Source organism: Hemibagrus wyckioides, linkage group LG23 (genome assembly GCF_019097595.1).
Source record: "Hemibagrus wyckioides isolate EC202008001 linkage group LG23, SWU_Hwy_1.0, whole genome shotgun sequence".
Lineage (NCBI taxonomy): Eukaryota > Metazoa > Chordata > Actinopteri > Siluriformes > Bagridae > Hemibagrus > Hemibagrus wyckioides.
In genome coordinates this window covers 17,335,216-17,359,978 of record NC_080732.1, presented here as the reverse complement: position 1 = coordinate 17,359,978, position 24,763 = coordinate 17,335,216, and the positions used below count along the sequence as shown (strand labels likewise).

Below are 24,763 nucleotides of genomic sequence, written 5' to 3'. Positions count from 1 at the left end.
TCACTGTGAACATCTGCCTGGTGACTGCTGATGTTCTCATGAGGAGTTATTTATTTATTTATTTATTTATTTATTTATTTATTTTTTAAACTTCACACTGACGTATGCAAATCGGGCTTCTTATTAAATGTATGCATAAATTTGCATACATAATAAAAGCAAAACAAATTGCTGTTGATAGAGCAAAAGAGATCTAGTAGAAAACAGAACCGCGCATCGATATAAAAAATATTTGATGCCATTTTTTGCATAAATGCAAGATTAAATGTTAATGTGCTTATTAAAATCACGCATATATTGATACTTATATCATAATAACAAATACATTGATATGTGTCATAATGACGCATGCACTGGTATGTGTGTCATAATGACGCATGCATTGGTATGTGTGTCATAATGACGCACACACTGATAGATATCATAATGCATGCATTGAAAAGTATATCATAATGACACATGCCTTGATATGTACACCATAATGATGCATACGTTAATATGTATGTTATAATTCAATTTATTTGTATAACACGTTCAACAATGTCTCAAAACAGACAATAATGTTACCTTATACATGTCACAATGACACATGCATTGATGTGTACTTTATAATGACGCATACATTAATAAGTCTGTCATGACACCTTATACATGTCATAATGAGGCATACATTAATACGCATGTCATAATGACACCTTATACATGTCATAATGATGCATACATTGATCCGTATGTCATAATGACACCTTATACATGTCCTAATGACACATGAATTGATATATACGTTATAATGACACATACACTGATACGTTTGTCATAATGATACATGCATTGATGCATATGTCATAATGATGCATAAATTGATAAATATGTCATAAGGATGCATACACTGATAGATATCATAATGCATGCATTGATAAGTATATCATAATGATACACTGATATGTATGTCATAATGACACCGTCTTATACAGGTCATAATGACACACGCATTGATATGTACGTCATCATGACTCATACACTGATAGACATCATAATGCATGCATTGATTAGTATATCATAATGATGCATACATTGATATGTATGTCCTGACACCTTCTTATACATGTCATAATGACACACACACTGATACGTACGTCGTAATGACGCATACACTGATACGTACGTCATAATGACGCATACATTGAAACATAAGTCATAATGACACATACACCGATAGATATCATAATGCATGCAGTGATTAATATATAATAATGATGCATGCATTGATACATATGTCATAATGACACCTGCATTACTAGATATCATAATAACACATGCATTAATACATATGTCGTAATGACATACATTAACAGACATCATAACCCATGCACTGATGTATGTCATAATGAAGCATTAATTGGTAGAAAATAAGCTTTTTGAGGATAAATGACATATTTATAACAAGTGGGCAGAGCTTAAAGCTGTCTTCAAAGCATACATTTCAGATAACACAGTGGAAACGAAAACTCTGAGCATGCAATTTACTCTTTAAATAAAGTCACTTTTACACGAAATCTTGTCTTAATGTGTGTGTGTGTGTGTGTGTGTACGATACCCACCCTTCCGGAGAAAAGTCTTTCTCTTTACAGATCTCCATCAGTTTAGGTGTTAACCTGTAGGCTTTGAGGGACAGCGAGCCTTGCGCCGTCTTGATGGGATCTACAAAAAAAAAGAAGACACTACAAAGTAAAGCCCCGTGCTTTCCTTTCTACAACAGTAGCCATTAAACCACTCTCTAACTCTTAACCCAGGGCTCTTAACACGTCTGCGAACCAGGCGAGCAAACTGTAGTAAACAACCATGTGGCTGTCTGCGAGTCAGCGAAGTAAATCACAACAGTCTTTCAAAACCAGTTTCAGAACACTCTCTGCTATCAGACATTTACTCTGACTCTCACTGTAATCACAGGTTTCTCTTCCTGAAATCAATAAAAACGGCTTGCTATAAAAAAATAAAGAAAAACATATCACACGCTGCCTTGTTCCTGATCCCTGGTTATGAACTCTCCTGGAAACCAGAACACCTGAATAGCTGCTCGCTGACTTCATAGTTCATAGAAATGGAAAAAAAAACACTCTGAGCAACGGGATGGTGCGATGAAGCGCCTAGAAGGCGATTACTTTACTATAAATCATGAAGTGTTTGAATTCTCTTGTCACACAGACAGTAATATTAGGGTACTTTTATTTGCTTATGGTTACAGTTAACATTATGAATATGAAACCCAGAATTTCAGCATATATAACAGACACAAACAGCCATTCACTTTTAGATTTCTTCAGCCATTTTCGGTATAAATCCCCACGCCATCAATCTGTCAACAAAAAAACTCTCAAAAAAATCTAGCTTGCATGCTGAAGGCAACGTTGGTATCATGGGTTGACTCTTTCAAAACAGCTTTCACTGACTTTGGTTCGAGTCGCTCGTATGGTAACGCTGGTATCGCTCGTAAATACAAATATATAATATTATAGATTATATAATATATATAATATTTCAAATCTTAAGGCGAAAATTCATCTGGAAGGGCATTCGCTGAGGTTTCACTATATATATATATATATATATATATATATATACACATACAGGGGTTGGACAGTGAATCTGAAACACTGGCCAATTTAGTGTTGGAGGTTTCATGGCTAAATTTGACCAGCCTGGTGGCCAATCTTCATTGATTGCACATTCCACCAGTAAGAGCAGAGTGTGAAGGTTTAATTAGCAGAGTAATAGCACAGTTTTGCTTAAAATATTGCAATGCACACAACATTATTGGTGACATATCAGAGTTCAAAAGGACAAATTGTTGGTGCACGTCTCGCTGGCGCAACTGTGACTAAGACAGCAAGTCTTTGTGATGTATCAAGAGCCATGGTATCCAGGGTAATGTCAGCATAACACCATGAAGGACGAACCACATCCAACAGGAGTAACTGTGGACGCAAGAGGAAGCTGCCTGAAAGGGATGTCCGGGTGCTAACCCGGATTGTATCCAAAAAACACATAAAACCACAGCTGCCCAACTCACTGCAGAATTAAATGTGCACCTCAACTCTCCTGTTTCCACCAAAACTGTCCGTCGGGAGCTCCACAGGGTCAATGTACATGGCCAGGCTGCTATAGCCAAACCTTTGGTCACTCGTGCCAATGCCAAACGTCGGTTTCAATGGTGCCAGCAGCGAAAATCTCGGGCTGTGGACAATGTGAAACATGTATTGTTCTCTGATGAGTCCACCTTCGCTGTCTTTCCCACATCCGGGAGAGTTATGGTGTGGAGAAGCCCCAAAGAAGCGTACCACCCAGACTGTTGCATGCCCAGAGTGAAGCATGGGGGTGGATCAGTGATGGTTTGGGCTGCAATATCATGGCATTCCCTAGGCCCAATACTTGTGCTAGATGGGCGCGTCACTGCCAAGGACTACCAAACCATTCTGGAGGACCATGTGCACCCAATGGTTCAACATTGTATCCTGAAGGCGGTGCCGTGTATCAGGATGATAATGCACCAATACACACAGCAAGACTGCTGACAGAGTGGTTTGATGAACATGAAAGTGAAGTTGAACATCTCCCATGGCCTGCACAGTCACCAGATCTAAATATTATTGAGCCACTTTGGGGTGTTTTGGAGGAGCGAGTCAGGAAACGTTTTCCCCCACCAGCATCACGTAGTGACCTGGCCACTATTCTGCAAGAAGAATGGCTCAAAATCCCTCTGGCCACTGTGCAGGACTTGTATCTGTCATTCCCAAGACGAACTGATGCTGTATTGGCCGCAAAAGGAGGCCCTACACCATACTAATGAATTATTGTGGTCTAAAACCAGGCGTCTCAGTTTCACTGTCCAACCCCTGTATATATATATATATATATATATATATATATATATATATATATATATATATATATATATATATATACATATACTATATTGCCAAAAGTATTCGCTCACCTGCCTTGACTTGCATATGAACTTAAGTGACATCCCATTCCTAATCCATAGGGTTCAATATGAATATGAAATGACCAATATGAAAGGGTCCACCCTTTGCAGCTATAACAGCTTCAACTCTTCTGGGAAGGCTGTCCACAAGGTTTAGGAGTGTGTTTATGGGAATTTTTGACCATTCTTCCAGAAGCGCATTTGTGAAGTCCCACACTGATGTTGGACGAGAAGGCCTGGCTCTTTATGGACTTTGCTTTGGTCACTGGTGCACAGTCATGTTGGAAGAGGAAGGGGCCAGCTCCAAACTGTTCCCACAAAGTTGGGAGCATGGAATTGTCCAAAATGTCTTGGTATGCTGAAGCATTCAGAGTTCCTTTCACTGGAACTAAGGGGCCAAGCCCAGCTCCTGAAAAACAACCCCACACCATAATCCCCCCTCCACCAAACTTTACACTTGGCACAATGCAGTCAGACAAGTACCGTTCTCCTGGCAACCGCCAAACCCAGACTCGTCCATCAGATTGCCAGATGGAGAAGCGCGATTCGTCACTCCAGAGAACGCGTCTCCACTGCTCTAGAGTCCAGTGGCGGCGTGCTTTACACCACTGCATCCGATGCTTTGCATTGCACTTGGTGATGTATGGCTTGGATGCAGCTGCTCGGCCATGGAAACCCATTCCATGAAGCTCTCTGCACACTGTTCTTGAGCTAATCTGAAGGCCACATGAAGTTTGGAGGTCTGTAGCGATTGACTCTGCAGAAAGTTGGCGACCTCTTCGCACTATGCGCCTCAGCATCCGCTGACCCCGCTCCGTCAGTTTACGTGGCCTACCACTTCGTGGCTGAGTTGCTGTCGTTCCCAAACACTTCCACGTTCTTATAATACAGCTGACGGTTGACTGTGGAATATTTAGGAGCGAGGAAATTTCACGACTGGATTTGTTGCACAGGTGGCATCCTATCACAGTTCCACACTGGAATTCACTGAGCTCCTGAGAGCGACCCATTCTTTCACAAATGTTTGTAAAAACAGTCTGCATGCCTAGGTGCTTGATTTTATACACCTGTGGCCATGGAAGTGATTGGAACACCTGATTCTGATTATTTGGATGGGTGAGCGAATACTTTTGGCAATATAGTGTATATATATATCTATATATATATATATATTATATATATATATATATATATATATACATACACCCAGCTCTGTAAAAAAAATGAGACCACTGCCCAATCTCCAGATGTGAACCCTACTGAAAACCTCTGGAATGTCATCAAGAGGAAGATGGATGGTCACAAACCATGAAGCAAAGCTGAGTTGTTTGCTTTTTTGCAAAAAGAGTGGTATAAAGTTCCCCAACAGCAATGTGAGAAACTGGTGGAGAGCATGGAGCCAAAACGCATGCAAAATCGGGGTTATTCCACCAAATACTGATTTCTTAATGTTATTTAGCCAAAGCATTAACACAATTTGCTTACAATTTATTTGCATTTTGTTTTATTTGAGTTATTAAAGCTCTGCAAATACTGCATGATCTTGGGTTATTTTGATGTGTTGTCATTTCCTTTAAATATACACTAAATAACAATAGTTATATTTTGAATTTAGCAGAAATATAATAAAATAATAATAACTGTTCATCTGACCAATACATGCACCTGGAAGAAAAAAGCATAAGAAACTGATTATTTTGCAGTGGTCTCTTATTTTTTTCCAGAGCTTTATATATTCTATGAGGTTTTATTTATAGAAAGAAATATCATAATGACATATACAGTGATTTGTATGTCATAATGATGCATGCATTGATACACAATGGAAACAAGACACATTGTGGAAAGCTTACAAAGCGCTAAAACTGGAGACTCCTTCTATAAACGTTAACGTCTCTTTATAGACCACTTGTTCTTAAATTAAACACCATCCACACCTCCAATCCGTTTATTATTTACTCTCGGATTACGTGGCGTGTTATGTGCGATACAATTCCCGGTGAATTAGAAACAATAACGTATTCAAACAAAAACGATTGTGATTTTAAACCCAGGCAGCACGAGCATCTGAGCTGCTTCTGACCAATGGGATTTGAGAATCTGACAGTGCCGTGGTGTAAAATTGGCATGTGAAGTGGGTGGGTCGAAAAGGGAAAACTGAAGCAAACATCTTTCTCAAACCCACACACCCACCCACACACACACACACACACACAGAGAGAGAGAGCTTAATTCATGATTGACAATCCAATCTTGAGTATGTGAAGTAAAGGTCAATCAGCAAAGGCTTTCCTCCTGCTTGAGAAGAGACACAAGGGTTATAGCGATTGCCACGGGGTGGCACAAAGAGCAGCTCACCAACAGCTTCAATAATTGAGTTGTGCTGAATTAATTTCGTTGTCAGGCTTGTCAGAAGACTCGACACGTTTTCAAAGTCCTCATCAGCTTTGCCACTCATCCAAGATAGGCTTTTTGCTCAGAGTCTGTTTTTAAAAGCCTCTCTGCGACAAAATAAACCCGTCAAACCCGATGCGCGTGAAACGACCCCAACAGCGTGCTAAAAATCGCTCCTTGGCTTCTTTCGCACTGGATGCTGAAAGGCTTGTTTATTCGGTTCTTTAATATAACAGGCTGCATTATTGATGCATTTTAACTGTGTTGTGATTAACTGCATCACTCACACCGCGCCCTGCTCTCTGTAAAAGACTGAGAGATTAACAAAACGGGACCAAAAGTCCCTGAAGGCCTGAACACACTGCTCCTACATAATGAACTCCAGGTTCAAGAAAGTGTGAAACCTAAAGCAATTTGGAATAAGATTAAATATTAATAAATGAATGCTTAAATGTTAAAAGAAAATCACATGATCAAAAATGGTGTTTGTGTGGAGTCTGGGGAAAACCCATCAGATGTCACTGTCAGCCAAAAAAATTGGCTGAAACTATTAATTATTCTTATTCATTAATTAATTATTTTTCTGCCTTTATCTTATTTTTATTATTATCCATAAACATATGACAATGTTTTTCTTTTTTTTTCTGCATGCTGTCGGTTTAAACACTTAAAAACAGCTTAAAAAGCCTAGCTCATGAACGTCATGCTTTGATGTGACGGAGCGAAACAGACACAGGTCTCATCAATCCAGTCTGTAATCAGATCCCGGCTGACAAAATATATATCCGTGATGCTCCTGCGCCGCAGACAGAGTGAAATCCTTAAATGCAATTGTCTCTATTTTCACTTTTCAAGACTTTTTCATCGTTTGTAGAGTTTTCCACTTGCCAAAAGCTAATAAGCAAGTGGCAGCATGTCTGATGTAATGACATCATTAATAAAATCACCTGTTGGTCTGATACGTTAGCAGTGATGAGACACACCGCAGTTGAACTTGCAGTTGAAGTGTTTAACACAGCTTTCACCGTAGTGTGCTGATTTTTAGGGAAAACCAAGTCGTCTTCTGATCAACTTTCAGATCAGCTTGTGACTTGAAGTGGTTCTGGACGTTGAGAGGATCTGTTCGATGCGAGTCGTTGACTGGTACCCTGCTCGTCTACGTCTAGCAAAAACTGATAATAATCCGGAAGCAGATCTCTTCACATTTCTTACATTTCAGATTAATTCCTAAATTAATTGATGCATTGTTCATTTTACATTATTGTGCCATGAATTACCAAAGAACTCGATTTAAGCTGGACCTTAGGCAGATGGATTGCAAGAATTCAGGCCTCTTACAATGGATCCAGCAGGCAGGAAAAAATCAAAACACCTTCTCTAGGTCGTATTGACCAAACTTCAACCTGCAAAGTCTTTTTCTAATCTGTTTAAGGCACCAGCTCATAAGTTGTTAATATGAGAACTGAAAGTGTGAAATGTTTCTGTTTGCACCCCAACCTATAAATCGCACTCCCTGGAAAGATGTTACCTCTGCAGTGAAGACCTACCGTAAATAAGCACCACGGACTCCTCAATAGCGTGCTGATAGCTGAACTGGGAGTCCAGCAGAGCTCGGCTCACGAAGGAGCCGTAGTAGGTAGACTGGTACCAGCCGACGTGGAGGTGGTCGATGTTGACGTGACGGAGACTCCTCATCATCTCCATCTGGTATTGAACTGAGAGAGAGAAAGACAAGATAAAAGAGAAAAGAAAATCAGTTCATGGAAAGAAAAATCCTAGATGAATCTTACAACAAAAAGCCTAGCGTATGCTGGTGGATGAGACGAGCGCCATCATTAATCGAGTGCAGTTAAGGCTTTCAATCTTTAAATGACAAATCTCACCACTTAAAGCTCAAATGTCACTGCTCAAATCATGCAAATGTGGATCAATACCTATAAATAATTTCAGAATCATTAATAAAACTTCTATAATGTCATAACAACGCCCATCGTAACGTGATTGAAGATGTATGGACACTGAGAAGGTGAAAATGTGAAAAAGGCAGACAAGGAGGAGGTAGCGAGGGCATACAAACAGAAGGACGGAGACCAAGCCAAGCTGTTACGAGGACATGTCTGAGCAAAGAACAGTCCAAATCAAGAGAACGGAAATAAGACGGTAAACAAATCCAGCCCCAAATAAATAACCACCCATCCATGTTCCAATAACACACCTCCTAAAAGAGCATCTGATTTGGACCGGCACCCACTGATCGGAGATGTTGGAGAATCTCACCGTTACAGAGGCATCTTTCAGCAGTAATCAGAGTCCTGCTTAATTGGCTGTGTCTGGAGTTTATGTGCAGCCATAATGAAGGGGAATAAGAAAAGGAGCCTGAGGCGAGAGCTATGAGGACCTGCAGGATGTTTATCACACTCCACAAGCGTATAGATGGCGCCTGGTGCATCCTGTTTCTATTAGCTCAAAATGGACAGCGGACAGAAAATGGTCCGATATTGGAAACCAGATGAGAGAGGGGAAGAATGATGTTAGTGGCACAGGAAAGGGCAACTAGGACGAATTAAAGCCGGGGTCAAGATTAGAGTTAATCTGACTTTAAACAACACTGCTAGCAAGAGACAAATCACTCGTGTTATTTGTCGGGTTCTTGCTGATGGGTGTGGCCTGTTCAAGGTTTTGTTTTTTTTGTGTTCTGTAGTATAACAATAATCATTTGTCTTATGTAACATGCAGAGCTAGATAACTGAACTAGCTACATACACTCACTGGAGGCAGCGACGATCACTACTCCTTCAGTGTCTCTATACGCATATATATATATATATGTGTGTGTGTTAAAAAAAACCTAGATAAATAGAAAAAACTAATTCTCGAGGGATTAGCCTTAATAAGCATCTTGATATGCTGACAATTCTGAAACCCTGTCCAAGTCAAAACCAAACAACCCCCGAGAAAATAGGCAGTTCAAAACAGCAGCATCTCACCGACAAACGATTTTTCAATATTACAGAAAGCTGAAGTAGGCTCATCTGTTCCTAAGGCTTGGCTAAGATGCTAAAATTGAGAGCGTGTCAGATGAAACCCATCAGCATTATATCTCACATGAGGGGATGAAAGCATAAAGATTAAAACGCTACGTAAAAACGCACAGCTGTCACAGTCACCGCGGAACTGGTATTGCCGTCATATACAACCAGACCAGATCAGCGCCGAAGACGTCAGGATTAATACACCGAGTTCTGAATCCTCATCATTCCGATACATCTGAACGTTCTTACGGTTTCTCATATTGCGTGTATGCAGACAGCTGGATATCTTCGTTTGCCAAGACGCCGCTGTTTGGCATAATCATGCTAATAATATGACGGGAGAAAGGGTTCTTTTTTCAATCTTTCCATCTTGCCAGATGTATTGAACCATTAATACGGTGCACCGGATGAACTTTATCAAATCTGGTTTTGCTTTGGTGATTTCCTGCTCGCTCACACAGCCTCCGAGGCCGACAGCTAAACTCACCATCACCCAAGACTTGGCAGTGCAGGGACAGGAATGAGGAAGAGAGAGGCAATTTATCATGAAAGTCTTGGCTGCTTTTTCATGAGTGGAATGTGTGGAGAAGTGAAGACTTAAGTCATGCAGTAGAAGCTGAACAAGTGATGCCAATTGCCCGGCTTTGACAGGCACAGGGAAAAAAAAACTACCATCTGCTTTCCTAAGTAAGCTATATTGGCAAAAATGTTGCAACAAAAACACTTCCATATTCTTTATGCCCGTGTTCAATCAGAGAATTGAAAATTCTTACGCTGAACGTGACAGCCCACAATCTTCAGTTCTATAGCGATGAAGGTGAAAGGGTCACCAGGATTTAAAGTGTATAGCCTTGTTGCTGAACCTCCTTCATAATTTAATGCAGGCAGATTCGCGGTAATGAGCAATCGCACCTTGAGATCATGCCCACCTAAAGGGATTATGTTTAATGAGCTTTTAGGAGAACAATCCTCCAGAAAAGGCCAAAAAATAAAAACTACAGGGAAGTAAGTAGTGAACTCACATTTGAATAACATCCACCAGCTTCCATTAATCATCTGTGAGGTTACTATTTCGGGATGAATTATTTAGAGCTTTGAATGGACCCTGGACTTGTTCTGGGTTTGTTTGGAGAAGGCATGGTTATCAATTTCTTTTCAGGTGCTTTGCAATAGACTGTTAGTTTGTTAATATGCTTTAGAGTTTCTATACTTTCACCTGACAAGCATTCTTCACACCTAACACACTATACAACCATGGTACACCGATGCCTGACCATCACACCCTTGTGTGGTTCTTCCCTAAATTGTTGTCACAGTATAGAATGTCTTTGTTATGATTTCCCTTTACTGGAACTAAGAAGACCAAACTGGTTCCAGCATGACAATGCCTCTGTGCACAAGCAACCTCCAAGGAGACACGGTTTGTGAAAGTTAGACTGGACTTGAGTGTCTTGCAACGAGCCCTGATTCTGAACACCTTTAGAATGTCCTGGAACTTGAGCTTCCTCAGCCAACATCAGTGCCCCGTCTCAATAATGCTCTTGTAGCTGAATGGACACAAATCCCCACAGCCACACTCCAACATCTAGTGGCGAGCCTCCTCAGAGGAGTGGAGCTTATTACAACAAGCACATATTGCTGTGATGGTCAGGTGTTCTAATACTTTTGCCCATGCAGTATTGGCACTCTCTTAGAAACAGAATATGGCTTTAGACAGTTTTGAAGAGCACAATCATTTTTCTTGCAAGGGTAAAATATATCAAAAGGACAAGTTCTACCAATCATGATGTTCCAGGCCCAGCCCAGGTAATGGACTTGAAAATGGCCAAGTGAAGAAAAATCGAGCAAAATTGGTTGGTTGATTGGTGGATCGATCAACAATCTGGACTGGTATACTAGAAGTACTGTGATTGGTTGAACTTGCTATGTTACCTCCTGTATCAATTTTGAATGTGAACCACACTGAAAGTAAGATCTAGGACAAGAAACACAGGACCACTGAAAAAACACACAGGATTCACCAAACTGTCAGTACAAACAGCCACAGATCCAAATATGTGTAAATATGAAAAATGCCCTTAGAACCAACTCAAAGGACACTGAAATCAAAGACTAAACACTAACTGGGGAGTCAAATGGAGTTGTTTGGTACTGCTATTTGATTTTGGTCTAAAGAGGTTTGCTCCCGTATGACTCCATTGCAAAGTCACACCGAACTGAATAAACACATTGTGAACTTCCCTGTAGTGGGGAAATTTATTCCCTCGATCTTCATTCAAAGCAGGAGTCTCATTTGATCATTTTAGCTGAGTGAGAACACACAGCTGAGATTGCACCTCCATTGTAATCCGTTACTGCCGCCACCTCCGAAGAATTTTCCATTGAGGCTTTTGTGTACGACAAGTGGTCTAGGGGCGGCCTGACCCACCCCGAATTACTGCGACTGTGTAGGACTACCTTGGGAAATACATTCATTTCATGATACATTGGGTTCCGAGTAGGAGGCAAAAAAAAAAGAAAAATCATTCAACTTGGACAAGTGCTGCCTTTTGATTTGTTGCTGAACACGGTACAGAATTCTTTATCCAGAGTAGCACCGAAGCTGTGATTCATTTGTCCTGGATAATAAGCACTGTGTCAAGTGGGACAATAATTGAGCACCTTTTTTAATCCACCGCAATCGTGTAAGGTCAGGTGAGTCGGCTATTTTATGGGGCGATCAGGTTCATCGCATACAGAAATAGTCACCAGTTGTTGGACTTGCAAGTTGTTACATCAGGAACAGACAAAGTTCCTACGCTCTGTACTTCCAGTATAACTTCACAAACACTGCAAGCAAGAAGCTGCAAGCTAGCAAGGAAAACGTCAGCCAGAGCGGTCAATGACCTCGGAGCACGTCACTAGCCCATCAAGGAATGACAAATTTAAAAATGTCGGAAGAAGAAGAATTTGCCCGAGCTGAAAGTCCAAGTAATTAATTTGTCCACTATATTGATAATCCCAGCAAAGACTGGCAGACTTTTTTTGTAATTTTATGCCTCAAGTGGCTATTGCCTCAACCCAACACATCCTGCCTTGCAATTTAGCGCACACACGATGTTAGTCTTTCCAATTAAACCCAACCAAAATAACCCCTTAATCTCTAGTCTATTGTGTTTAATCCAGAAAAATACAAAGAGCTGTGTATCTTTTAATAAACTGCTAAAAAAGCCTAACTGAAGAAAACCTACAGAAGAGCAGTGATAAAATACAAACCACCTCAACATCAGGGCAACACAATAACCACATGAGCCGTACCACTAAATCACAGGCATTGTGATTGGGCATTGCTCGGACTATTCCTGCTAAAGCTATAAATATCAAACGATCCCATCAGAGCCAGGCCGTGTGATTTTGTCTGAGCAGAACCATATTCATTTAGGTGGATCTGAACATCAATTCAGGTCTTATTATCAGGAGAGCAATCCGAGCGGAAAGGCCACCAACATGCGACCTTGGGCATGAGAAGCGGAATAAAAGGAACGATAAATTATGCATGGACCCCTCTGAGCTCGCAAACAACAATTCTCTAATTTAATACAGGAGAAGGCCAGGCATGCGATGTCATCACACCAAGGAATAAAATAACAGTTCTGAGTAAATGACAGGGGATCAGAGTTAAATGACAGGTTGTATCAGAGTGAGACTGCATGCGATGATGGTCTTCGGCATACACAGCATGCTATGCCCTGGAAGAACCTCGGGGCTGTTGTGGCATGTTGGAGTGGATGGTCAAAGGATTAAATCTGCTGCTCTTTCGTCAGAACAGGGAGGAGAACCCAGGAGGCAGCTAATCATTCGTTCCTCACCTAGTGGACTTCAGAATGAGTTTGCATCTTCCACAAAGGTGAAATTTTGCTTTGCAATATCCAAAATGTGCAAATAATTCCAACTTTTTACAGAGGCTTACACATATTCCATGAAACTGGCTTATTTGTAGCGGTGATAAAACAGCATAAGGGCAAAAAATACAAGAGGCAAGTCTAGGATTTGAGCTTCATTTGCATTTAAAGGAAATGGGCTATAAATCATACATCAACAAATTTCCATGGTTACACAGCTACAAAGTGGTTCATATCGCTTAAAAAACCATGAGCAACTTCCAACTATGACAAAGATTGGCAGTTGGAGTTTTTTCAATCAAATCATGGGCATGCACGCTAGGTTAGCTAATAAGAATTCTAAATAAATATTGTGTTGTTGCTTCGGGAGTGTCAACATTAACTACCCAACTTGAAATAAACAGAAACCCAAGCTAGTTCCCTTTTTCTCAAGCAACAGGGTCCATCATCAGCAACAACTCTTGTACTATGGAAGAGCAATTAATCCAAGATAAACCATTATCACAATTTGGAGCACAATTAGCATTAATGCACACACATAGCCACAATCTTGCTAGCGGACCTCCAGCTTACCTCTGTTAATTCAAAATAATTACCGCCATGCAACAAGATGAAGGAAGGGAGCGTTTAATTGTTAATTGCATGACCCTGACTTTTGCCAGGAATAATGTGACTCATCCTCATTGAGGATTCAGTAATTGTAATGTAGATATCAGTAAGGAGGCATCAGGTTGTAAGAAGGCAGGCAAGGGAAATGGAGAAAAGGTAAAAAGTGCAGCTGCGTCTGTAAGGAAATATTCCAGGGACTGCAGGAGGACGTGCTTGTATGTTGCGACTGTTTTTTGTGTCATCTGATTTGACTCTGCTGTTTCTTTCAATCTGCAATCGCCGCATCAACCCAGCAGTGCATTTAACAACCCTGCTGACTGAAAGAAAAAAAAAAAAAAAAAACGGATGCCAGGCACACACAGGTTTCTCTTAACTAAGATTAATTGCCGTTAACCTGCGATGCCTAGTGAAACACTGAACGAGGCAGGGCCCAGAGCTTACTACGCAGCCATAAGCAAGGGAAAATTTATCCACTCCTCGGCTGTCTGGAACCAAGAAGAGCCGGTACTTGAGACAGAGTTCATTTCCAGCCTCGCAAAGATTTTTTAAAAGATGGAGAAAAGGGAGTATACCGGGTGTGGGTTACAATACCAGCCCTTGAGGCCTTACCCAATTTTCATCCTTTCCCTAACAGGTGACGGGAGGAATAGCCAGACAAGGGAGAGAAGAATGGACGAGGATGGGGGTTATTCTACCAGCAAATGGTAGTAGATCTGCAAATGGTGGACGATTTCATATTTCACACTCGGAGCATCTCTGTGAATCTCTAATGACCTGTAGGATTTCCAAGTACAACGGACACAAAGTTCAACAGGATTTATAGTGGCACAACATCAGAATAACAAGCATCCACACTCTGCAGCGAAATGTCTGCGGTCTACCCAAAAGGACCTCGATGTTTTCTTTTTTTTTTCCTGGTGTTATAATTAATGCTGTTGGATGATGCCCGGCTCTCCGAATATCAGCTGCCTCAGCTTCATTTCCCTCCAACCAACCTACAGTGAGTGCACTACTGCATATCATGGAGACAAGGTATATAAAAACATGGATATACACATCAATTTCGCCCTCGGTTTGTGGTCAATAGAAGCTGACTGAATAATTCAGTCTGTCACACAAAAGAGATGAGCACCAACTTATTTCTCGTAATACATCTTCATGAGGATTTATATGGCAGTCATAGTCTGGTTTACAGCATTTCCCTGTTTCCTGTCCTCAAAAAAAGTGACTGTACAACAAAATTTATTTGCTTCAATAAATCTGGTGTGTCCTCTCGCATCAAGAAACAAAAAGGCCGTTGACTTTGGTATGCGGCTGCAATACAAGGAGGGGAAAAACAGCTGTATCTGTCAGAAACGTTTGAAACTGATCGGCACTCCTTCAGGAATGGGAGAGCTGTCGATTTCTAGATAAACGGCTTCACAGTGTTGGGTGGTTTCTTGGAGCTTGGCATGTCCTGCAAGTCCTCCATCACACAGATAAAGGCAGGATACGGTGCTGCGAAAGTGAGATATCTTTAAGGACTCGATCCTTTGAGCTCTTGTTTTAGGTTCATTCAGCTCCTAGGCAATTTTATATAAATATATTTTCTGGCATTAGACAAGGGTTTGCCGTCCATAAGTTCACAAATGAAGGAGGTTTCTGGACAGCTTCAGTTGTTTGTACTTGAAAATAAAAGCTCAAAAGTGGCTAGCATCTCCATTATGATGGGTTCAAAAGATTAATTTGAAGGCAAACACAAGCAAGAGCCAATTTATTTATTTATTTTTTTTACATTTTTTAAAAAATGCAGTCATATCCAAACTGAATATATTCTACACTATACCCAAGTGGGTTTATTACAGGACTTAAGTGAGGACATTTATCCTGCTGGTTTAATTGCGCTGTTTGCTAAAGGTGTTCCACACTCAGGATGACAACATATGGATAATTGCGATTCCACTACCCTCACTGTTGAGAGTTGGCGCAGAGTATTGGGGAAACTGCAAGGTTTTGTTGTTGGAAACTGGCCCACCGATTTCCTCGTAGTACAAATTCAACAAGCAGATTGTGGAGGCGTGTTGGCACTGCTCGCTGTGGCTAGATTTTATTTAAATGTTAGCCATATTGGGATTTTTTGGGTCCTACAACTTCTTGATGGTCTCAGTGCAAACTTGATTACCGCTACAAGGCAGAGGCTCGTGAACGTCTGTCATAAACTTTCTCCCGTGAAAAAGTGCGGTTCATTTCCGGTAAGGAAAAGCACTTGTCATTCCCTCTGAAGGCATTGGTGCAGTTGTCCAGAGATGCTCAATTAATTACAACCTAAGTGAGGAGGAAAAGGGTATAAAGCAATGTGCCAAAATTTTGCAGAGGACAAACTCCAGGAAGGTATCAAAAACCTTTAATAAACCAAGCTGTTAAGGGAAAAGATTGGCCCAGAACCAATGCCAAAGCTCCTACATCCTATTTCCCATGAAGTTTCGAGCTGGAGACGGCCACCACGAATATCATATGATTTCCTGAAGTGTGTGTGTGAGATGAGATCTGAGGTTTAGAGGTCAGTCGAAAGGAATCTGCTTCTCCCAAAATCGCAGTGACTCTCATGGCAATGTAGGCAACATACCAGGTCATACTCGAGCCCAGCAATTAAAAGCATTTAAAAAACCCTGAAGATGGCACAGTGGTGTCCTGCTGACCCCTAGATCTAGGGATTGGTTCAATCCTGAGCTGGAGTTGTTGCCTCTGTGGAGTTTCTCTGGGTTCCTCACATCTCCCAAAAATATTCCAGGAAAATTAACTGAATATTTGAAACTGCCTCCAGATGGCAAATGTGTGAATGGTACCCTGTGATGGCATTGCATCTCATCCAGTGTGTATTCATGCCTTGCACCCCATTTTCGCCACATAAACCAGGGTAAATCCGTTACAGAAGATAAATGAACTTCTACCCTTACTTGCGTTTTCTGTAACATAGGTGTGAAATAAAAAAAGAATAGACAGCAGATATGACAATATCTGCTTGTCAATAGAATACACCTATTCTTCTAGTCCTAGTCTCTGTGGAATACAAATCTGGCCACCTCCGTCCTGTCTAGAAGCTCGTAATAAACAGCTTGAATGCGACTAAAGGAAGCAAACTTCCAGCCCCATAACCACGATTTCTTTCAGCTTATATTCCACAGTGCTTTTTCACCCCAACCATGTCACACTCACATCAGGAACCAATAAACTTACTCAATCAGTTAAGGCTGGAGGAGATTGTGGACATTTTGATTTGAGTTAAGGTTCACCGATCAGGCTAATGTACACACGGATTCTGGTCAACCAGCTGCCCATTTAACACACTGCTTCTACAAGGCACAAACTCTGGAATGGGTGGAGCTCTGCTTGCTGGCTCGTCGGTTTGGTGCTCCGCGTTCAAATGGCAGTGCTGAAACCCGGAAGTGCAACACTGCCACCATCTGCGAGGCCAGGAATGTAAGTGCCATGGAAGGATTAAAAAGAATGAAAACCTGCCGCAGCAGCAGGCACTGAGGCATTTCTCTTAGGCTGGGGAGAATGATCACAGCAATAACGAAGTCCTCTTACTGCCTTTACATCTGCTATCATGCTCACGAGAAGCAAAGGAGGTGGGAGGGAGAGGGACAAAATTATGAGCTTCTGTGAAATCTGTCATTGAGCCAAGATGACTGCCTCAGCAAAAGGCGGCCAGTGAGACTGATTTTAAGTGTGATGGACTGCTAAAAATAGTGCTGGGGCAGACTGTAGTTCAAAATCAAGTCTAGGGTTGAGGTTTTTACTCTGCCTTCTTAACCAAAATGTTACCAGGAATCATTTGCATTTGTATGCGGTAGGAATGCTGATAATTTCTGGTTTCATATTAATCAAAGCTGATTTGTTGCTTTTAGCCGTGCCTGGGATATTGTTTTAGTGGTACAAACAACAAACAGGCACTAAACTTTCTCCTAAAGCCAGGAGATAATGTCATGGTTCTTTAAAAAATTTGTCCCTGGACACCCATTTACAGCTTGGCCTTTCAATTCTTGACAACTTCCAGACTACTGCTCATTAGTGATACTGACCGCTGTACATTTAGACCAGATCTAACAGGCAGCCTGGATCAACAAGGTTGTTTCATGCCCTTGGAGAGATGGGAACTTGACCTCCCTTATAGGGTTGGTCTGTCAAAAGGCTGGAACTGAATAGTGGCGGCCTACTTGCGAGTAAAGCCTGCTAAAAAAACATAATAATGAAGTAAAAACAGCAGCTTTTTATTCCTACAGCTTTCAGTGTTGGGTCCCATTTGGTGTATACACACCTGTTGGAAAAAAATCACACACTCATCAAGTAATATGAAGGGTAAAAATGGCAATTATTTTTGACATTTAGACAATGAATCGAAACAGAAGTGTCATTATGAAGACAATGTGAAGCAGATTTGGACATTATCCCGCAATTGAATGATGACTGGAGCACACTTATCACTTTTACCTGAATCACATGCTGTCATAAAACGATGGCAGAGCAAAGCCAGAGCTCAAGTTTGACAAATCCTCTCAAAAATCTCAGGTACTTACCCTTGACAAAATCTCAGGTACTTACCCTTGACAAAATCTCAGGTACTTACCCTCAGGCCACTTAAGATGTTGCACTCGAACGTACACTTGATTTTGATATAAACAACCCTTCTTTACTCAAACCTTACCACACATTTCCTAGCAATGTCTGAAACCAGGGTTACCTTCGTCAAAGTCGGCATCGTCCTCTGTGTGCTGGGGAAACGGGAAGCAGTTGGTGATCTCCAGTCGGTCATCGACCACCAGTCCCAGCAAGACACCCTGTACCACCTCGCTGCCCTGGCCTTCCTCCTGGTAATGCTTTATGATCTTTAGCACCACCTGCAGACACACAGCGAAGACGCTCAGACATTCGAAGGGCACTGGAAGGTCCGCATATGCAGGTATTTGTACAGAACATATGTATGGTCAGTATGGTAACATATCTGGATTTAAGGGAACAAGAGATCCTAATATGGGAACCAAGGAGAAGGGGGTACGAGGTTAATAGAAGCAAAACTATACGAACTGTATCATTACCCTCTCGGTGGGGGAGCTGCCCTCTGAAAATTGATGCTGAGGCCTCCAGCTCATAATCTTGTAGTTCTCAGACCTTTTAACAAATGATCAAATCTAAAAGGCTGCAGTTCACTTTCCCTTGACAGAGGAGTATTGTTTTAGACAGAGATTATCAGGCGTATATATATATATATATATATATATATATATATATATATATATATATATATATATATAAACTTGTTCAACACACCTAATATCTATCTAATGCTTACCTCACTACCTTTCTAACAAAAATAAACCCAATATTAGTGAAACTGGTTACACTGTTAGTCAAAGCCAGCCAGCTAGCTCTTAAACTAACTACCACATACGGATTAGTAAAAAAAAGAACAAAAACCTACAGGTTTATTAAACTTGAGACTACTTGAGAGTGAGGACCAGCCTCCCTATAAGATCTGAGTTCTTTTCAGGATAGACAGTAGGCCAGGCCTATGACGCACAACAAAAGCAGCTTACCACAATCCCTGGGATCAAAGATTGTTCAGAAAGCCTGCAGTTTTCTCTCGGCAATCCCGAAACGGGCTTTAAGGTCAAAACAAACCAAAAGGTCAACTCCCTTGGAGCAGAGACCGTTCAGAATAGAGCTGGCAATTCTGAAAAGGGGTCGTTGGGCTAGCCTAAAGAGTTCGCAACATTAGTCAAACACCTGTTTCTCTAAAATGAAATGGATGATGCTGCAAAATAGAGACGAAAGCCAAGGCTGAGATCACAGGGCCTGACCAGTGCATGCATCTGTTCCCAATTTACAAGCATATTATCTTCAAACGGCTTTTGGGAAATGCACAAACAACAGGATATGAAAGTAAAGAAAAGCCAATTTTCCCGCTTATTAGAAATGGCATGTCATTTGCATCCAAGTCATTCTCCATGCTAAGGATCAGTCCAATTAGGATGCGTTTTGCCAGCCTGTTTTAACCTCTCTCTCTCTCTCTCTCTCTCTCTCTCTCTCTCTCTCTCTCTCTCTCTCTGGTGTCGGTTCCAAAGCCGCCAACTCTCCCATACTGCGTGGTAGTTCCAGCAATCAGAGCACAGCACTTGAGTATGAAGCAGCTACGTATGCTAGGCCAGATCTACAGGACTTCATGCATCCTGGTCAGATCAGTTTAGATGCTTCCAGTTTGGTAAAGTGTTTGAATGTGAGAAAACACAGAAAGGTGAAAGAGCATGCAAAAGTAAAAGTCTTGGATCATACTTAAGCACAGCTGACACTACACCACTTCAAAATCTCCATACTGCTTACGCAACTTTTATCGCTTGCAAGAGACCTCCTTCAAAAGGGTGCCTGATTCCTTTCTCACAAAAAAATAAACATGTCTATCTGACCTATTCTGTAAAGAAACGAGAGAAACACGGCAAAACCATGGAGGAAGGATTGGATGATAAGTTGTGGTCAGCAAGGACGGTCAGTTCTGCAAAGAGTACTGGAGATAAAGGGCCAAAAAATGTTATTTTTATATTGTGCACCAAAAGGAATCGTGTTATGTTTTGTTTTTTTCTTTTTTCCAAACAATCTTTCGGAAACAGGATAAGTGAGTTTACATTCTGACCCCAAACCCTCACATAAATAGACAGATGATAATCTGGATTTAGAAATCTGCTGTCCGTGAGGGATGATGAATCTGATTTCCTCTCAATCATTGGCTGTTGTTCATTTTTGTTATAGAGCTATCAAATGTGTGAGGGGAAAAATGCAGAGAAAAACTCTCGACACAGCGGTCACCATGGAGGCAAGTAGAGCTCTGTTGTCGTGGGGTGGGTGGAAAAGTGGTTTTGTCGCAGATTCCCAAATTAGTCTGCGACAGAAAAGTCGTGTAGTGTGCATTTGGCATTAATGACCGAACGCCACCTCGACTCCCCTTCTCCGCTCTCATCCTCTTGCTGATTGATGGAAACAGATTTAGCAAAGCACACGACGTTTGCTCTTCCAGCCGGTCTTTCCTGCCACCTGCGCTGTGACAATCGAGACAACACACAGAGTCCCGCATGTTGGCTAATGATGCCTGTGAACGCCGTGCACATGTTGGCTCTATTTCAAACAGTCTTCCCTTCTTTACCTCCTGCGGCTCTCTGACAATCATCTGAGCAAAAAATAAAAAAGATGTGATTCACGGCCACGATATCAGCTTGGCAATGGAGTGGTGCAATGCACAGAATCGAAAAAGGAGAAAATGAATTATTTATTAATCACATTCACCAGATTTCCGTCCAGCATACTGTACAGTTCTAGTCATCAAGGGAACTGGGAAAACGAAACGAATTTCAAGAAGGACTGTATGTGGAGCCGTTTCTAGGGGACACAAACAGACTGTAATCTGAAACAACATGTGTGATGTTGACAGAAATGTCCTCGAATGGTTTTTTTTCTGCTTACAATGTGCTTACCGTCTCTATTTGCATTGAGATGAAAGTGGCTGTGTGTATTTTAATGTAAGTCTGCCCCCTGTTGGCCATAAGGAAAAATGCACAGTGCCGACTTGGAGCAATCATCAATCTTCTGAGCAGCAATTTGGCAGCTGATTGGGGCAGTTGGGGCACACTACAATAACTATGTTAAAAAAAATAATATACTAAATAACATAATAGATGTAATGGACCAAAAGGGCCTTCCCATCTTGTTCACACCTGCCACAAAAGCATCCTGTTGCAAACAGCCTTTAAAGAAGAACTGAAGGCAAGAAGCCTTTATTATTGCCACACATACATTACAGCACGGTGGACGTATTTTCTTTCACATATCCCAGTTAAGTTATGGTCAAAGCCCAGGGGCACCCCTAGAGCAGAGAGGGTTAAGGGCCTTGCTCAATTGCCCAGCAGTGGAGCTTGGCAGTGCTGGGGCTTAAACCCCAATCCTCCAATCATCAAACCAGAGTCTTAACCACTTGAACCACCATTGCCCCAGCAACTTGGACAACAATTTTTGCCGTGGCTAAAAGATTGTGCTAATTCCTTTTTGTGGCCATAAAAGCAGAAATAAAAGCAACTTCCTTTGTCATCTTAACTCATGTTTTAAGCAAAACAGCGACTGAAACAGTTCAAAAAGGTACCTCAGATAAAAACTGAGAGAAAAGTCTGATACATGAAAACCAGTGTATGAAATCCGATCGCAAGTGACCACTGGAGACATGTTCAAAATACCATGTGTAAACATCTAAGTGTAAAAAAACTTCTTGATTTGACTCGGGTGGTTCGCTTGTAATCAGATCTCTCGAGATGGCAGTTATGGGGAGGTGGTGGCTTAGTGGTTAAGATGCTGGACTACTGATCAGAAGGTTGTAAGTTGGAATCCCAGGTCCCCTGTGCAAAGCCTTTAACCCTCTAAATTGCTCAGTTGTATAAAATGAGACAAACTGTAAGTAACTCTGGTTAGGGGGGTCTGCCAAATGCCAGCAATGTGCACATGGTAATACATGGAGGATTTGCTGTATAAGCTGTTACTATAGAAAATATGACAGCAGCAGACATTCCCCTATCTGAAGCAGAGTGTGTCTCCAGCTTTAAGTTCCTGGGTGTCTACATCTCTGAGGATCTGTCCTGGCATCTGAACACCTCAGCTCTGGTTCGGAAGGCGCAACAGCATCTTCACTTCCTAAGAAGACGAAAAAAAGTTCGCCTATCCCCCAAGAACCCGACCAACTTTCACCGCTGCATTATTAAGAGCATCTTGACGAGCTCCATCACAGTGTGGTATGGCAGCGCCACAGTGTGTGGAAAGAAATCACTGCAAAGGGTGGTGAAAACCGCCCAACGCATCATCGGCACCCAACTACCTGCCATCGAGTCTCTTCACCACAGTAGATGTCTTCGCAGAGCACACAAAATCATCCTCCTACCCGAGTCATAAACTGTTCATCCCCCTTCCATCCAGGAGGAGATACAGGTTCATCCCCACCAGAACCAGCAGTTTTTTTTTCCTACAACCATAAATCTATTGAACTCTACACTAGGACACACGTCTCACTACACTTGCAGTTCTGCTCCACTCTGTACATTCTGCTATAATATAATGATAATATTTTCTCTGTGTAATATAATTATAATGTACCTCCATATATATATATATATATATATATATATATATATATATATATATATATATATGTATTTACATAAACTACCTACTATCTGTATATACACTGTATATTACCTCTGTTACTGCTGTACATACACTGTACATAATGCACACATTTCTGCACAATATATAATTACACATAACACTTTATCTGCTGTAAAAGCAACTTGCACATACTGACATAGCCTTATTTATACATATACTTTCATATTTATCTGCACTTGTTCATTTGCACGTCCGGTAGATGCTAAACAGCATTCCGTTGCTATGTACCTGTACTTTGCAATGACAGTAAAGTCGTATCTATCTATATCTACATTAGAATTAGCACATTAATAGTGATATACGTGATTCGAATTTCACTGGGCCTGACGCATAACTCTAAATAAATAAACTCCAGATAAACAGATGCAAAGCCAAATACAGATCCACAACCTGAGCTACTACTGTAGAGCAAGACGCGCCCACAGGGGGCGGGACGTAGCGATTCTAGAGAGCGTTTGATTGGACGAACGCAAAACTAGTACATTATGAGTCAGAAAAATACATTTGTTTTTTTCCAGGATGTATAAAATTAATATGTAAATATTTCCAGAATTATTTTTCGCATTCATATTTATTTATTCATTTATTATCCTTCTTATTATTATTGATTATTAATATTGTTGTTGCTCATATACTTGCGTATATGTATTCCTATCACTACAAATAATCTCTGAAAAATCTAAAGTTTATTTTCATTCATTTTAAACAGTAAACTTTTAAAAAATATCTCTCTAAAGCTGCCCTGTTATCATCTTCTGCATGTCTTCTGCCGGTTCCCATGGAGCCACTGGAGCTAGCTTAGCTTCTCTCGTGTTAGATTCTGTCATCAATATCATGTAACAGAGTCCACCCGGAGGTCTCAGGACGAAGCATGTGATTGTTTAAAACATATAAATAATGACCCCACTGACCAGTCCGTCGATCTGAACGCGTTTCACTTGGGAATCGAGTGACGAAGGCGCTCCAGCGGATGATTCCTTGCGCGTCGCCATTGTTGCACATGGACAGGAAATGAACAAGGGCTGCACTTCCGCTATCGGCGCGATTATAAATTTTTAAAAATCATTATCATTTTAAAATAAATCAAAATAAACAAATAGTATGGATTGTTCGTAGCATCACATTTATTTATTTATTTATTTATTTATTTATTTATTTTTATTTATTATGTTCAGTTCGTGAAAGAATCTTGCCGTTTAAAATAAACAAATAAATAAAAAAAAAATTTACTAAAGCTTCTCTCTCACGTTATTTAGATTTAAAGATTACATTCTTTAAAAAAAAACCTAATAAATAAAAATTTAAAAAGCCATTTTATTTTCTTTTGAGTGATTAAAAGTTTATAAACAGTACTTTTCCTAGCTGCACTAAATTAAGGACAAGATACAGAACCTTAAACAGTGCATTCAAATTGTTTTTTTTTCTTTTGTCTTCAATTAAAATACAATAACACTATTAATTGATTTTTTTAAATTGTTAATTAATTGCATCTATTCAGCCACGAGTCAATTTAAACAAGAAAGCACTTTAAAAAGAAAAACCACCCGATGGTCATGTTTCTAGAATTAGACCTCATTTCCCGAAAGTATTTGGACACCTGACCATCATACCCCTCCTATGTGGTTCTT

At 40.8% G+C, this 24,763-nt stretch overlaps 1 protein-coding gene across 1 annotated transcript in view; it reads right to left on the bottom strand.

Annotated features, from left to right (window-relative positions):
* Window positions 1–24,142, bottom strand: part of eif3ha (eukaryotic translation initiation factor 3, subunit H, a) — a 31,763-nt gene extending 7,621 nt beyond the window's left edge. The window contains exons 1-4 of the mRNA XM_058377082.1: window positions 24,047–24,142; window positions 18,625–18,781; window positions 7,927–8,094; window positions 1,602–1,701 (exon numbers count right to left, since the gene is read on the bottom strand). Of these exons, the coding sequence (XP_058233065.1) occupies window positions 1,602–1,701; window positions 7,927–8,094; window positions 18,625–18,781; window positions 24,047–24,127 (506 nt within the window). The 5' untranslated portion in view covers window positions 24,128–24,142. The remainder of the gene's footprint in view (window positions 1–1,601; window positions 1,702–7,926; window positions 8,095–18,624; window positions 18,782–24,046) is intronic.
* Window positions 24,143–24,763: the final 621 nt, after the last annotated feature.